This window comes from Desmodus rotundus, chromosome 8 (assembly GCF_022682495.2).
Source record: "Desmodus rotundus isolate HL8 chromosome 8, HLdesRot8A.1, whole genome shotgun sequence".
Taxonomy (NCBI): Eukaryota; Metazoa; Chordata; class Mammalia; order Chiroptera; family Phyllostomidae; genus Desmodus; species Desmodus rotundus.
The window spans coordinates 109,142,264-109,156,697 of NC_071394.1; the positions used below are offsets into that span (position 1 = coordinate 109,142,264).

A 14,434-nucleotide genomic window follows, 5' to 3' on the forward strand; every position below is an offset into this window, starting at 1 on the left:
TCACCGCTCGTCCCACGTGCTACTCACAGGAAATGAAAGTGGTGTAAATTCTCTTGGTCATTTTTGCAATAAGAATGGCATACTGCCATCCTCATTACCACACTTAGCAAATTACCAGGCTTTTGCAACTTCTTAAAAAGAAAAAAAACAAAAAAACAAAAAAAACGGTGGGGGAGTGCAGTTCCAAAGAAAACCCAGCCCAAAGTTATCCAAGGAATTTCTTTCTTGCCAGGAGTTAGAATCTTCACTGAAGTCATCCAGGCAGGTCATCTAGGCACTCTGGTCTTGAGTGAACTTAAGTACAAGGAGGATGCCACCTTCTCTGTCTTGAAAACCTGCCTGCATACCTATCTCTCATTCTTCTTAATATCTTGACCCATTTTCCTCTTCTAGGAAGGAAGCTCATTAGTGACCGAGACAAATACCTCGAAGTCTGGATCTTAGCTTCCTCACCTTTAAAATGGAAATAAAAATCATATCCATTTCATGGGCTGCTTAGGAGGATGAAGGACACTCATAAGGCCTAGCATACAGTAAGTGCTCAATAAATGGGACCTCCAGTCATCATGCCTGTCTCACGTGTCAGTGGAACCTGAAACCACTCCCAGAACAATTTCCCGTTGGGATTGACCCAGATATTGATCTACAGCCCATCAACATAAAGAAACAAAGATGTCCAAAAGGTAGATGTTAAGAAAAAAGTTTCCTTCTACAAATACCATGGTAAATCTGCACATGAGCAAAGGTCACGCTATCTTTCACTTCAGATTCTCGTGCACGTGGACTGGGACTCAGAGCCCCAGAGCTCGGTCAGCCATGAAGAAATGAAGAACTCAGCTTGCCAGGAAGGAGGAGCCCTGCCTCCTAGTCACACAGCCTCCTGCCTCCAGCTGCCCTTGCTGGGCTCAAAAGCCCAGTGTTTATTTGTCTGCCTGGCAAGGCAACTTGTAAAGGCAGAAAAAACAAGTAAAGGCAGAAAAACAAGTAGTCACTCTGCACTCTCCCTCTTTTTAAAATATGCCCCATGTTGTCCTCCTCCCATGATAGAAGGTCAAGGGACAGATCTATCTTCCTCTGCCAGACTTCATTTCGATTTTTATTTTTACAAAAGCAGCAAAAACATACTGTGTTTTCTATCCCACCTTCACTGCTTAAAGAATTATTTAAAACTACTATTTATAGCTCCTTTTGAGAAACCAACTTTAGTCTCTCTTTGCCTTACTAGACCCAATAAAAATATGATGAGAGCCACTGAGCATTTAATTGAGCAAGCTATCCTGAAAAGCACCCTCAGAGCCTAGAAAATCAAAACCCAGACCAAATCAGTTACAGCACTAGATTCAGGTGGAGTTTGGTTTTCCTCCCCCGTGAGTGGTAGACCTCGTGGTGGGCTCACAATGGTCAAGTGTTTCTAGAGCATGGGGAGACATTAAGTGTGTATGTAGCTTTTAAAAAATGAGTGCCTTTTGCAGCCATGCATTTCCCACTGCAGTATCATTCTTTAACTGGCCGTGTCATTCTGGGAGCGCACCTCTTCAGAGCAGACGTTCTTCTAGCTGAGTCGAATCCATTAAATTAAAGGGGGGAAAGGGTGTAAGAGGGGGCTCTCTACTTACACAGTCAGGTGTGGACAGGACACAAAGAGACTTCTCTGGTTGTCCAACGTAACGTCTTACCTGTCAGAGGGCAGAGGCCCTGACAGCACTCATGATGCCAACCTCAGAGGCCTTACCTGTCGGTTTTCTTGATCAGGATGGCCCTGAAGATGCGCTCGAGGGGTGTCTTCTCCTGCTTGTGGGTTGGTTGCACAAAAGGGTGCAGGGCCACCAGCAAGAAGCCCTGCTGGTACAGGTCCAGGAGCTGGGCGGGCAGGTCTCGCAGGGAGGCCAGCCTCACTGCTGAGGACCGCGGGAGCTCGGCTGGAGTGGAGAGAGGAGGGGCTCATCAGACACGCACCAGAACCGCCTGCCCCAGCCCACCCAAGTCCGTCTCCCTGGGCCCTTCCAGAGAACCTCTTGGTCACCCCTTGGTAAAATGAGTTCATTCCTGTCTTAACTACTGTCTTCAAAGAGAACTTATAAGCAGCTGGCTATTTTCCAGCTCATCCAGCGACACAAGTAATTGGTAAACCTAGAGTCAATTTTCTCAGAGTTACATTGAAAAAGCCATTTCTACCCCCTCAAAAAAATAAAGAGAAAGAAAAGAAGGGGAAGGAGGAGGAGACAAGAACTGTGAGCAAATACAAGGCTGCTTGGTGGCAAAAAGCAGCAGAAACAAACTCAAAAAACAAACTGGAAGATAATTTCCGTGATATTTACAACAAAGTGGTGCTTTTCTTGATTGGCAAAGAAACCACTCCCCCCGCAAAAAGAGAAGAAAAACAGGCAAAGTATATGAATAGGCAATTGCCTAAAAAAACCCATAAAAATCAAACCACTATTTGAAAAGACACCCAAGTTAACTACACGTTAGAATCACATGTATCAAAACAAATATTTTTCACTTACTAAATTATTTTATATTTTTGGATTAAAAAATTTAAGAAGCCAAACAAGATTCAAAATTCAAAAGGCACAAGCATATATACAGTGAAAACTATATCACAGCCTCAGCCCCTGCCTCTCAGGCCTTTTCCCTACAGGCAATCAATATTGTCCATTGTTTTACATACATGTTGACAATCACCGAATTCATACACAAAGTCAGGAAGTCTACATATCTCCCTCCCTTTTTACACAAACAGTAGCATAATGCACTTGGCTTTTAATCATTTTTATCAATTATCAGTACACCTTTCTTAGAGTCCATTCAACGATAGTAAAGAGAACTCTTCCTTATTCTTTTCACAGATGCATAGTGTATCACAGTATGATGTACCAGAGGTCATTAGCACTTTTGCTTTTATAACTAATGCTGCAATGAAAAGTACAGCTCATATAATACATCTAAAAAACAAATGCCTAGGTGTGGAACTGCTGGGCTAAAGATAAATGCATGGTACTCTTTTCAGATATCGCCAGACTTCCATCAGAGAGTAGTACGGGTTTACCTCATCAGTGATCCACAATCCCTGGCTAATCTCATAGTGAGGCGTCAATTTATATTTCTCTTATTATGTAATTTGTATTTTTCATTGAATATTTCACGTTCAAATGCTACCTGTGTTCTTTTCTATTAACTGTTCACAATCTTTGCCTAGTTTCTATTGGTTTATAGGCCTTTTCTCTTGGTGTGTAAAACCTCTTTATACATTAGGAAATATAGTTCTTATTTGGGATACCAGTTGCAAATATCTTTCCTTGATTTGTTGTCTTTTAACTTTGCATAAGGTGGGGTTTTGCCATGAAGAATTTTTTTATGAAGTTGAATTTATCAATCTTGTCTTCAATGGCTTCTGAGTTTGATGTCATAGCAGAAAGATCTAGAATTATAAAAATAATTCTCCTGTGATATCTTGCAGTACATATTTCCTTTTTTACAAGTAAATTTTTGATCCATTTGGAATGTATGCAATATGATTAAAAAATTTCCCCCAAGGTTTACGTATTTTTCCTCATTGATTTGAGATGTCATCTTTGTCATGTAGTATATTCCTGAATAGATTTAAGTTTATGACTGTGATCCATTCATCCATTTAACAATTTTAGTTTCATATTATGCTTTAATATCTGCTTAAGCTATCTCCTGACTCTTATCTTCCTGTTTATTTTCTGGATATTCCTATCTATTCTTACTTGTTTTTTCAAATAGTCTTCAAAATCAGCTCACCAAATTCCCCCTCCAATAAAAATGTTGATATTTTTATTGGATCATGTTCACATTATAGCTGAACAGAAGAAGAATGAATATCTTCATCCGGCTTTGAGTACCCATCCAAGAACATGGCACAACTTTTGTTTATTCAAGACTACTTTGGGGTCCCTCAGGTGCATATTGAAGTTTTTTTCACATGGATATTGAACAATTATTCCTAGTTGTTTTGTATTTCATTGCTGTTGGAATACAGATTTTTTCCTTTTCACTTGTGTGCTACCCACTGTGGGCAAGCACCCTAAGGGAACAGGCAAACAGGCACGCTGATAGCAGTGAACCTTTCTGGACAGCGATGCCTTCAAAGCTAAAAGGGCACGTGGCCTTCATCCGACAACCCCACTACTAGGTATCACACCGACAGCTGGCCTCATAAGTGTTTCTGAAGATATTATCAACAAAGATATTCCCCGCAGGGTTGTTCATACAGCGAAAGCCTGGAACCAGAGGGCTCTTTATTGGAGAGCTAGGTAAACTCTGGGACATCCCAATGATGAATCAATCCCATGACCCATTTAAGAAGATTAAGGTAAGTCTGTTATTTTCTGATGGATCCGTGCCCATGATAAACTACCAACTTAGGAGGCAAGGTATCTAACAGTATTATCATATGATACCCCTGTATAAAAACATTAGAAGGATAGACATAAATGAAATTTTTTCTGGCAAAAAGTCAGAGAAACATTGGCAAGAGGGATTGGAATAGTGAGGGGAAGATGGAAAGGTGGTTTTTGCTTTATTTTGTACTTTCAATACTGTTGTCATCAAGAAAGATAATTTGGGTGGAGGATTCATGAGACATTTTAATTTTCTCCTTTATAGGTAAAACAATATTACTTAAAAGTTTTAATGTACTTTTAAAAATAATGTTATTTTAAAACACAAACTTAAAAACAAGATCGAGAGTTACTTAAGAATACTACTTAATATCAGATACTGTAGCTCTCATTCCCATACATGATGCAAGAAATTTATGGGAAAACAAAATCTATAGCAATGATTCACTCTAACTCAAGTGTCCGGCATCCTGGAGAGACCTCCATCAATAACAGTGACAAAGACTGGCCAGGAAAGCAGAAAAGTCTGCACTCTTTCCCTTGAAGGATACATTCTGTATAGGGACCTAGAAGTCAGTCTGGTAAAGAATGCCAAGCCGCTTCATGATTCTCATGCACAGAAACCCATCAGGTAAAAGGGGTCTCGTCCTACCCCCATGTTTTAGAGCACGTGTCTTTCAAGGGTGCTCCTCGGGCCACAGCACTGGGGAATGCATTAGACATGGAGACTCTTGCGCCCCACCGCAGACCTACGGCACCAGAAGCCAAGCCCTCCACGTCTTCCCAAGAGTCTGAGGCTGAGCACTGCCCTCCAGAGGGCTCCACTTCCGCCCTCCTCCAACCATCTCCTCTCCACGAGCAAGGAACAGGGGACCTAAGGGCACGTGTCCACCTGTGACCCGCGCCCCCACTTCACACAGCCACATCCTTGGAATTCCCTGCCCTGACAGCCCCGGGCCCAACAGGGGAGCCTGTGCTGACCTCTTCCCCGGTCTGTGGCCAGGGTGGACGTTGTCCCCTGTGTGTGCATCCTGAGGCCCGAGGTGGGACGGAGACTAGGACGAGGTAAGTGAGGAGATGCTTGCCATAGTTGCGAAATTTAGGGGTACCAAAAACTCACTAACCACGATTAGTAAATATTTCATGCAATACGTTAAAAAGTGAAAATGAATGCACAAAGTCCCTAAGGAGCAAAATGTCAAAAGTTGTGATTAAGAGAGGATCAGTATTGATTTCTGCTTTTCTCTCAAGCTCCAGTAGGGCTCAGAATGGCACTGTCACTGATCCCATCTATTAAAATCACTGCCTCAGCGGCCTCATCCCGGAGCTGGCCCAGGCCCCGCATCTCCTCCCCAGGCCTGTCCCAGGGCCTGCAAATGACAAGAGCGGGTCTGTGTGCAGGTTGTGCCAAGGGAACCAGAGCCAGCTTTCCTCAGCTGTCAAGAGACTACAAAGCAACTAAAACAAGAGGGCATGACTGCGTGTGGCACAGACGTTGGTCGTTGTATTGGAAAAACCGAATGAACTCTTGGTGGGGCTGTAACCCTTTCTGGTGGGGTAATTTCACAATAGTGAGCAGACCTGAAAATACTGCGCGGCACTAAGACCCCTCTTTTTTGGGATAAAACTCTATAAAAAGAGCCTCTGTGAGTCCTCAAATCTGAGACCTCAAACCCAGCCCGTCTCTATAGTTCAATGTTTTGTAAATGTTCTGCCTATTTTAAATTCTTACTGCTATGATGAAGTTAAGCTTTACTAAGATTTTGATAATTTATATATTTGTTTCCTCTTATTCATCACACTATAATAAAATAAAACAAAAGCAGCCAACATGTTGAGAAAACGTGGGGCTTTAGTATCAACGACATTCCTCACTGGCATTAATCTTGGGCGCGTGAGCACTGGGTTTCCTCGTATAAAATGGAAATGATAACATCAGCCTGTCTTCCGTCACAGAGCGGTTGTGCGAATCAAATGCAATGATGGGTGTGTGGCTGCTAAAACTCAAAGCTACTGCGTGCAGTGGTGCTGGCAGTGGCAAAAGGGGAGCTGGCCGGAGGGGGGTGGGGGACAGGGACTGGCCAGCTACGGATGGAGGTGACAGTACCACGCTGAGACCATTAAACCCTTCGCATTCACATCCACACCCCTGACCCTCCACATTCCAAACCAGGGCACTGAAAATAGTAGTCAGTCAACCATTTTATAGTTAAATGCTCCCTAAATAAAACAATACCTTTTAAATTTTAACCTTAAAATCTAAAGATAAATCTCCTGTCAAAACTGAGCAATTTTATGGCTTTAATTTTTGGTACGTATACTGTCAAAGTAAGTTTAGCCTCCTGGTTTAAAAAACACTGAATCTCAATAATCTTATTGCAATAAAAAAATAAGCAAAAACATGATTAAAGGCCTTACTTTCATGATTCTATTTGAACATTAACTTAAAAAAAAACCCTAGTTCTTAAATGACCAATCCCCCAAAGATTATTACTAAAATAATAAATGAAGGAATGACTTATTTGTTTGGATGGACATACCAATTACAACCTCTTGGTCTGTTTCTCACCCCACCCACCAGTTACCTCTCCATTATTTTTGTTTTGTAATATTTGCCTGATTTCGTTTATAAATTACATAACCTTGGGCAAGTTATATAATTCCCACTTGAAAGGAGCTTCCAATTTGAAAATGCAATGATTTTATTATTTTAATTTGGACACTAAGATACAGATTTCTAAGTAAAAAGTGGCCCTGGACAATACGATACATGTTTGCAATGTGACCTGAAAGAGTTGCCCCAAACCAGAGCCAAAATGGGACACGGAACGGCCCCATGTGTGAACGGGCGCAAACATGGACAGAGAAACAGGAAATGAACTGTTGCCAGGATGGAAGATAAAAATCACTGCTGTCCAAGGGTCCCAACCTTCCGCCTGCCCCAGGCAGGAGAAGGCATTCTGCCTGGTATGACTGTCCCCAGAAGTGCAGGGGGCTGTCCGGGGGAGTCCCAGGGAAGGGATGCTCATGTGGTGGAGAGAGAGGTGTCTTTGAGTTCCCGTCTTCCTAGCAGACAGCTGCAAGGAAAATGCTGGGAGTTATTTGAAGTTACTCTGGCTTCCCGAGCTTTTACTAGGACCCCACTCCAGCACTGAACCACATAAACTACCTTCATTATAAGTTAAAATTTCTAATTATAGTTCTTCACATTCTGAAGATGTGGGACACCGACAAGGTCGTCTTGGCCGGCATTTCTCCCCAGTCTGAGGAAACGCCACTGTTAGGGCTGAGTGTCTACTTGAAGATCATACTGTTCTCTCCACTGTCCAAACCACCATGTCCCACAGTCTTTATCCGCAGTGATCAGGCTACAAGCCCAGGGTCCAGGCTGGATTCCCCTGCACTCCCACTCAGGGGCCCTCTCTTCATCCTAGATGGGAACTTCATCCTACTGCTGTCTGTGCAAAGCCCAGTTCTCCAGCTGGCTTCTCCCACCAGCCTCATCTCATGACCTAGGAGAGAGTCTGGTGCTGATCTCAAAGCCAAAACTGGGGTTCCCAGGGACTAGATGGATAAGGGAGAATAAACACCAAAGCCCCACCTCACCAAGGGAGCGGTATCCTGTCCTTCCAGCCTGGTTGATGCCAATTGGCACATGGGCTCAATGGTACCTTAACTTCTAATTCTTACCTTCAAGAAGTCAGAAATCTTGATCCTCACAGAAACTCTCCTTTAAATGTGGCAAGTAATTTCCATTTTATTTTCAACCCCATGTGCCCCAAAGCCGTGACCTGGTAGGTTAAAGTGCCTGGATGGGGCATTTGATAAATGTGGAGAGATGGATGTCCCCACACCCTTCCTACTCCTGATCTGGGCACAGTGTGAGCATCAGTCATGTATTGAAGAGCTTGCAATCCATTCATTCCCACATCATCACAACTTACATCCAAGTCTTCTCAAGAACACATCTGTGGGTATTTGACATCAGCCTCTATTTTCTAATTCCTCCCTTTTTTATACTGATGTAGAGATGAACAAATCATTTAGAACCACATAATATTTTGAATCCCTTGGAAATCCTTTATTTTCTGCCACTCAAAATAGTAAGCTATGCTGGAAGGTGTTTTGGGTGGTATGAGAGTCCCAAGATTTTTTTGAAGTTAATGTTTTGTTTTTCTTCCAGAAAATAACTCCGTATAAATAAACCATATTCCAGGAGGGGGAAAAAAAAAAGGAAAAGAAAGCAAGGAATTAAAAAAGAAGAAAAACACACACATTTCTTAACACTCCTGGGATAAAGCAGATTTTGCTTTTGCTATGACAATGTTTTGTTTAGCAAAAACATTCCACAGCCCCATTTATTCCCTGGAAACAAAGCCCTTCAGACATTTGCAGAAGAGCCAAAGTGATGTCTTTGCTACTTCAAACTTTATTAGTGGGAAAGTACCAGCCTCCAGCACCAGAAAGGAAACACTGTGAACAGCAACAGCACACCTCACCCAGCCCGCTGCAGCCGGCAATGGCATGCGAACCGCATCAGCTCCCACTGTTGTGTCCAGCAATCACTCCTGACTCCAGCCTCGTTATCAAAGTCCGACTCTGCTTTCCTAATTACAACCGCTAATGGATCTGTCAATACCAAGGAGTGTAGAAAGAGACAGCATCTCCGGCTGGTAATTCCCCTCACAGGTGAAGCTGATAATGATGACATTGTTCAACAGCAACAACAGAAATTGTTTAAGTTTCCTGAAGGCCACTATTTCTATAACATCAATCTGCTTGGGTAGTGCAGTGGACCCAATTTAGCAAAAACAGTAAAATCCATCCTTTTTCAATGTGGAGTTTTTCACTGTATCAGTAAGGAATAGGGATTCCTTTTTATAAAGGATGCTCACAGCCCTTGTCTTCTGTGTCATTTCTAAATCTATGGAATTAAAACTTTCATTTGAGGGGTTTTCAAATTCAGATTTATGTCATATTTTTATTAAGTAAATTCATGTTTCTGAAACTTAAAAAGAATACACATATCCAGGCTCAGAAGACCACTCCATTAAAATATTATTTATTCTTTTTTATTTTTAAAATTGTAGTGAAATTCACACAACATAAAATTAGTGATCTTAAAGTGAATGATTCAGTACATTTAGTACATTCCTAATGTGGTGCCTCCATCACCTCAACTAGCTCTAAAACATTCCCATCACCCCAAAAGGAAACCCCACCCCCATACCCATTAAGCAGTTACTCCTCATTCCCTCTCCTCCCAGGCCCTGACAAACACCAACCTGCTTTCATAAAACATAATTCTTAACAATTCTAGTTCGTGGATAAACTCAAAGGGGGAAATCTCAGTAAGGCTAAGAGTACTTCAAGTTATACAAACATAGGATTCTCTAGATCAGTCAGGGAAAAATTGACAGTATAACAGATGCCTCACCAAACGAGTTGTTAAGAAGCAGGCCACCAGGCCACCAATGAAGCATCAGACTGCCAGGCTGCCATGAAACGTGAGTGGTGCGTGTGCGCATGTGTGTGAAGGGGAGTGGGGAGGAGGAGTCAAGTTGTTATGGGTTTGCTAGTCAAGTCAAAGGGTCACACATTAGTCACTGAATGATACACATGCAATATTGTACTGTCAAAAATTCACGGTGTTTTTAAGGAGATGCCTGAATGGATTCCTATTGACCATACCCACTTATCAAACCCAAATGATGGCATTATTGCTCATCTCAGCAGTCCATTTTATCAGAGAAGACACAGGCTAAGATTCATCAAGAAAACTTTTTAAGAAATGCCAGGCACTGTGCGGCTTCGGGTTCACAGTGGGGGTACTCAAATATTAAAAGCAACCAGCTTGAAAAAAACCCCAGAGTATTAATAAACTATTTTACACACTAAAAAGTACTCTTTATAGAAAAGACGAGAAATCACCAAGTATTCAGAATTTCTAACCAAACTCATCCACCCCAAATCCAAGAAGAGCTCAGCATAAGTCAGAAGGGAAGCTAGTTATCCGTATTTGATGCTATTTTCCTAATTGAGCGTGATAGCATGATAGCTAACACTCCTGGTAGTTCTCTTTTGATTTTGAGAGAAGTACAATAAGCTGATTGCATCAAAGACCAGCCACTAATGAGTATGTACAAACAATATGGAAATGAAACTATTTAGAATGTAAATGGGACCCTATATAGATTTCTATGATAAAGTCTCAAGACTCTGTATAAAAGAAATCAGCACTAAAAATAGTCAGCACTTGAAATGTGGCTAGTCCGAACTGAATGTGCCTTGAGAGTAAAATATATACCACATTTCAGTGACTTAGCATGAAAAAAAGGTGTAAAATATCTAAATAAGAAGTTTATTTTACATTGCTAACACATTCAAATGACAATATTTTGGATATATTAGGATAAAATAAAATATTATAATTAATTTCACCTTTCAAAATTTTAATCCTCACCCAAGGATATATTCACTGATGTTGAGAGAGAGACGAAGGGGGGGAGGGGGAGAGAGAGAGAGAGAAAGAGATGTAAGAGAAACATTGATCAGCTGCCTCCGATCAAACCCACAACCTAGGTATGTGCCCGCATACCTAGGGGATCAAACCGGCAACCTTTTGGAGTATGGGATGTTGCTTCAACCAAGTGAGTCACCAGCCCAGTGCTAATTTCACCTGTTTCAATGTGGCTACTAGAAAATTAGAAATTACGCCTGTGGCTGGTGGCATATTTCCATTGGACAACACTACTCTACACCATCACTTACCAATCATTTGTTTCATAGCATCCATCACAATTTTTAATTCCACAAATTACTGATTTACTTTTCCTTTTTCTGTCTTTCCCAGTAAGTAAGTTCCACCAGGCCAGAGCCCATGCCTGGTTTATTCACCAACAAGCTAGCTGACCCAGGGGGCCTAGAGAAGGTTTGTAACATTCACGGTTAAAGGACGAAGTTCTCCACCGATATGGTCACGGCCCAGATCATCACATCAAAGAAAACCCAATGCAAACTGCCACCCACAGCTACTATGGGGGACAGTTAACCTCAAGGCCCCACGCACTCTGGGCTCCAAAGTAGATTAGCCGGGAGAGAAAGGGGAAAGAACCAAAACTGGTTCTAGAGAACCATCAGATAGCATAAAACTCAGTGGGAACTTGGCAATCTCTATTTTTTGTAATGGTATTAAAATACACATATCATAAAACGGACCATGTTAACCAATTTAATGTACAATTCAATGGCATTAAGTATATTTTCAATATTGTGCAATCACCACTACCATCCATCACCAGGAAGACTTTTAACCAATGGTGTCAGCTGCACCTCTCTCCTAACCTGTCACCTCCGCTACGCAAGAAGAAAGGACACCTCACCTCCATTTCACCATCTTTCCTTTCTCTACCCCCCTGGTGTGAGCAGGAGGTAGAAGAGCAGCAAGAAGAAAAAAGAAACTGCCAAGAGTCATCATAATTCACACATGGGAAAATCTGTCACTGGAAGAAATCCAGGGTTGATAAGACAATGAAAGTAAAGGAAGATGTAAAAATTTCACTTTTCAGAGATGGCCAAGTAACAGAACAAAGACTGTGGTGGTATGCAAGAAGTGACTGGGAAGCCTAACCCCAAACAGCATAAAATGGGGAAAAAAGCCATTTCCCCAAAATTGTGGTGCCCCAAGGGCATGGGCACACTTCAGCGGGGCATGCACACAGGACACAAGAAAATATTACTATTTCTTTTTATCTGGAGTTCTTATCATCCGGTTTCAACTCCATAAGAGTTTCACATTGGTGTATCAACAGTCTTTACTTGGGAGAATGTTTTAAAATTTTAGAATACAGTAATATAAAATAATGGACTATGGAGATCGTTATGAAATTCACCACATGCAATTTGATGAATTCCAAGAGTGTATGCCAGAATGAATTCCACTCTCTCGGGGCTTAGCACAACTTCTACCCACAAAGGAAGCCCATTGTTGGTTCAAAGGTATTACCCCAGGCACACCAGCAAGTTCACATCAGTGGCTTCTCCTTTTCCTTGCTGTAGCAGAGACATACCACGTTTTCAGTGGCACAGTCAACATAAACCATTCATAAGGCTTACAAAAAGTTCCACATGTGAATGCGTTTTAACAAATAATGTTCTTATGTGTGTGACATCACAAAAGATTCAACAGAACTCAAAGGAGAACAGGGCCAGACAGTTCTCATGCTCTAAAAAAAGGCTTCCGCACCTGCATTTCCAGCTTTGCATGAACAATTACTGCGTTCATGCGCAAACTCCCAAATTGGCGCATAGAAACAGAAAATCATACATACAAGTTGAGAATCTCTAGCCTCTGCTACCAATTTGCATGCAAAATTGTCATCAGTGCTCTCTGGTTTATTTTTTGCCCTTCTAAGAGATTGGGGGTGGGGGATGGTCTAGGATGCCCTGGGAAGCCGACTTTAAGAGCGTTTTGGTTCCTACTGTAAAAACAGTCATCCCTATGGTCTTTAGGGTCTGTGCATGCATAGATGAGGTATGTGCAGAAAAAGCCCAGCCACTATTAATATAACAGGGAAGGTTTGTGTGGCATCGATGTAGCCTGGCAGCCAAGGAGAGTGGACTGTAACACGCATGCATGAACAATGATGACTTCACTGTACTAGTCAGCGTGGGCAGTAAATGTTGTTGAGAGAGCATGTGTACAGTGTGGCTGTCACATTCAAAATGACTGATGGAGTAGAGCAACAAATCCACTCAAATTTTGCATTAAGCTTCAACATTCCTCCACGAAAACTATTAAGATGATTCAGAAGGCTGCAGCTATGGGCAACTGGTGATTGGCAGCTTCATCAAACAACGCATCCGCCCATGAGTCACATCTTGTGCAAAGTTTTTTGGCAAAATATGAAACCACTCAGGTGACTCAGCCCCCTACAACCTACATTCGGTGCCCTGTGACTTCTGGCTTTGCCCAAAATTAAAATCACCTTTGAAAGGGAAGAGATTTCGGACCATTGATGAAACTCAGGAAAATACAACGGGACAGGTGATGGTGATTTGGAGAACTGTGTGAGGTTCCAAGGTGCCTACGTTGAAGGGGACTGAGGCATCACTGTCCTGTGTACCATGTTTCTTATATCTTGTATCTTCTTCCATAAATGTCTCTATTTTTCGTATTACAAAGCTGGATAGCTTCTGGACAGACCTCGTATGCCCATCCAAGCTCTCTTCTCAGTGATTTTAGTGGAAGGGAAGAAAAGCTTGAGAATGAGATCAGTGGAAAAATTAAGTGACAGCGAATGGCCAAGGGATTCTTTAGAACAATAGAACAGAGAAGAAATGTGGTTAAAAAATAATTTGTATTTATAGTCAGAAAAACGTCATCTATCAATGACAGTTGGCACTGATGGGGAAAGATGAATTTTAACCAGGCAGAACACAGGACTTTTTGGACTTGGCCAGTGAGAATGCATTGAAATGAACCACCGGGGAGTTTGAACTTTGAGATTGCCCACGAGGATCTGACAGGCATCTAGGTGCTTACAATGAGTCTTTAGGTTTTGTCTAACATCTCCTTCCTCCTTGCTTCCCTCCCGGTTTCTTTCCTCTTTTTCACTTGAAATGTGGCTAGTGTGAACTGAGATACACTAAAGGTGTGAGACGCACACAAGATTTCAAAGACTGTGTATGGCAAAAAAGAATGTAAACTATTTGAATAAGAATGTTTTATTGATTATATGTCAAAGTAATACTTTGAATACACTGGGTTAAATTAAATATATAATAAACAATTAATTCACCTATTTAAAATTTTCATGTTAATTAAAAAATTTTAAATTATATCTATGTCTCATATTACATTTCTATTGAACAGTCCTGTTCTAGAACCTTTTGTTTTAAGTGTACTTATTTAAACTTTATTTGTAATTTATTTCAGTCTAAAAGAACATAATCCCTTCTCTACCTTTAGGAAGGTGCCAATTTAATTCCTTACAAAGCATCTCTTAGCTACAGCTATGAGTAAGGTCACTCCTTTTCCCAAACTAAACCTGTAACGCCAAGGGCTG

The 14,434-nt window shown here is 41.5% G+C and overlaps 1 protein-coding gene across 1 annotated transcript in view; it reads right to left on the reverse strand.

Moving 5' to 3' along the window:
• Nucleotides 1–14,434, reverse strand: part of RFTN1 (raftlin, lipid raft linker 1) — a 187,548-nt gene that overhangs the window by 110,394 nt on the left and 62,720 nt on the right. Inside the window, exon 3 of the mRNA XM_024566000.3 lies at nucleotides 1,733–1,919. Coding sequence (XP_024421768.2) covers nucleotides 1,733–1,919 — 187 coding nt within the window. The remainder of the gene's footprint in view (nucleotides 1–1,732; nucleotides 1,920–14,434) is intronic.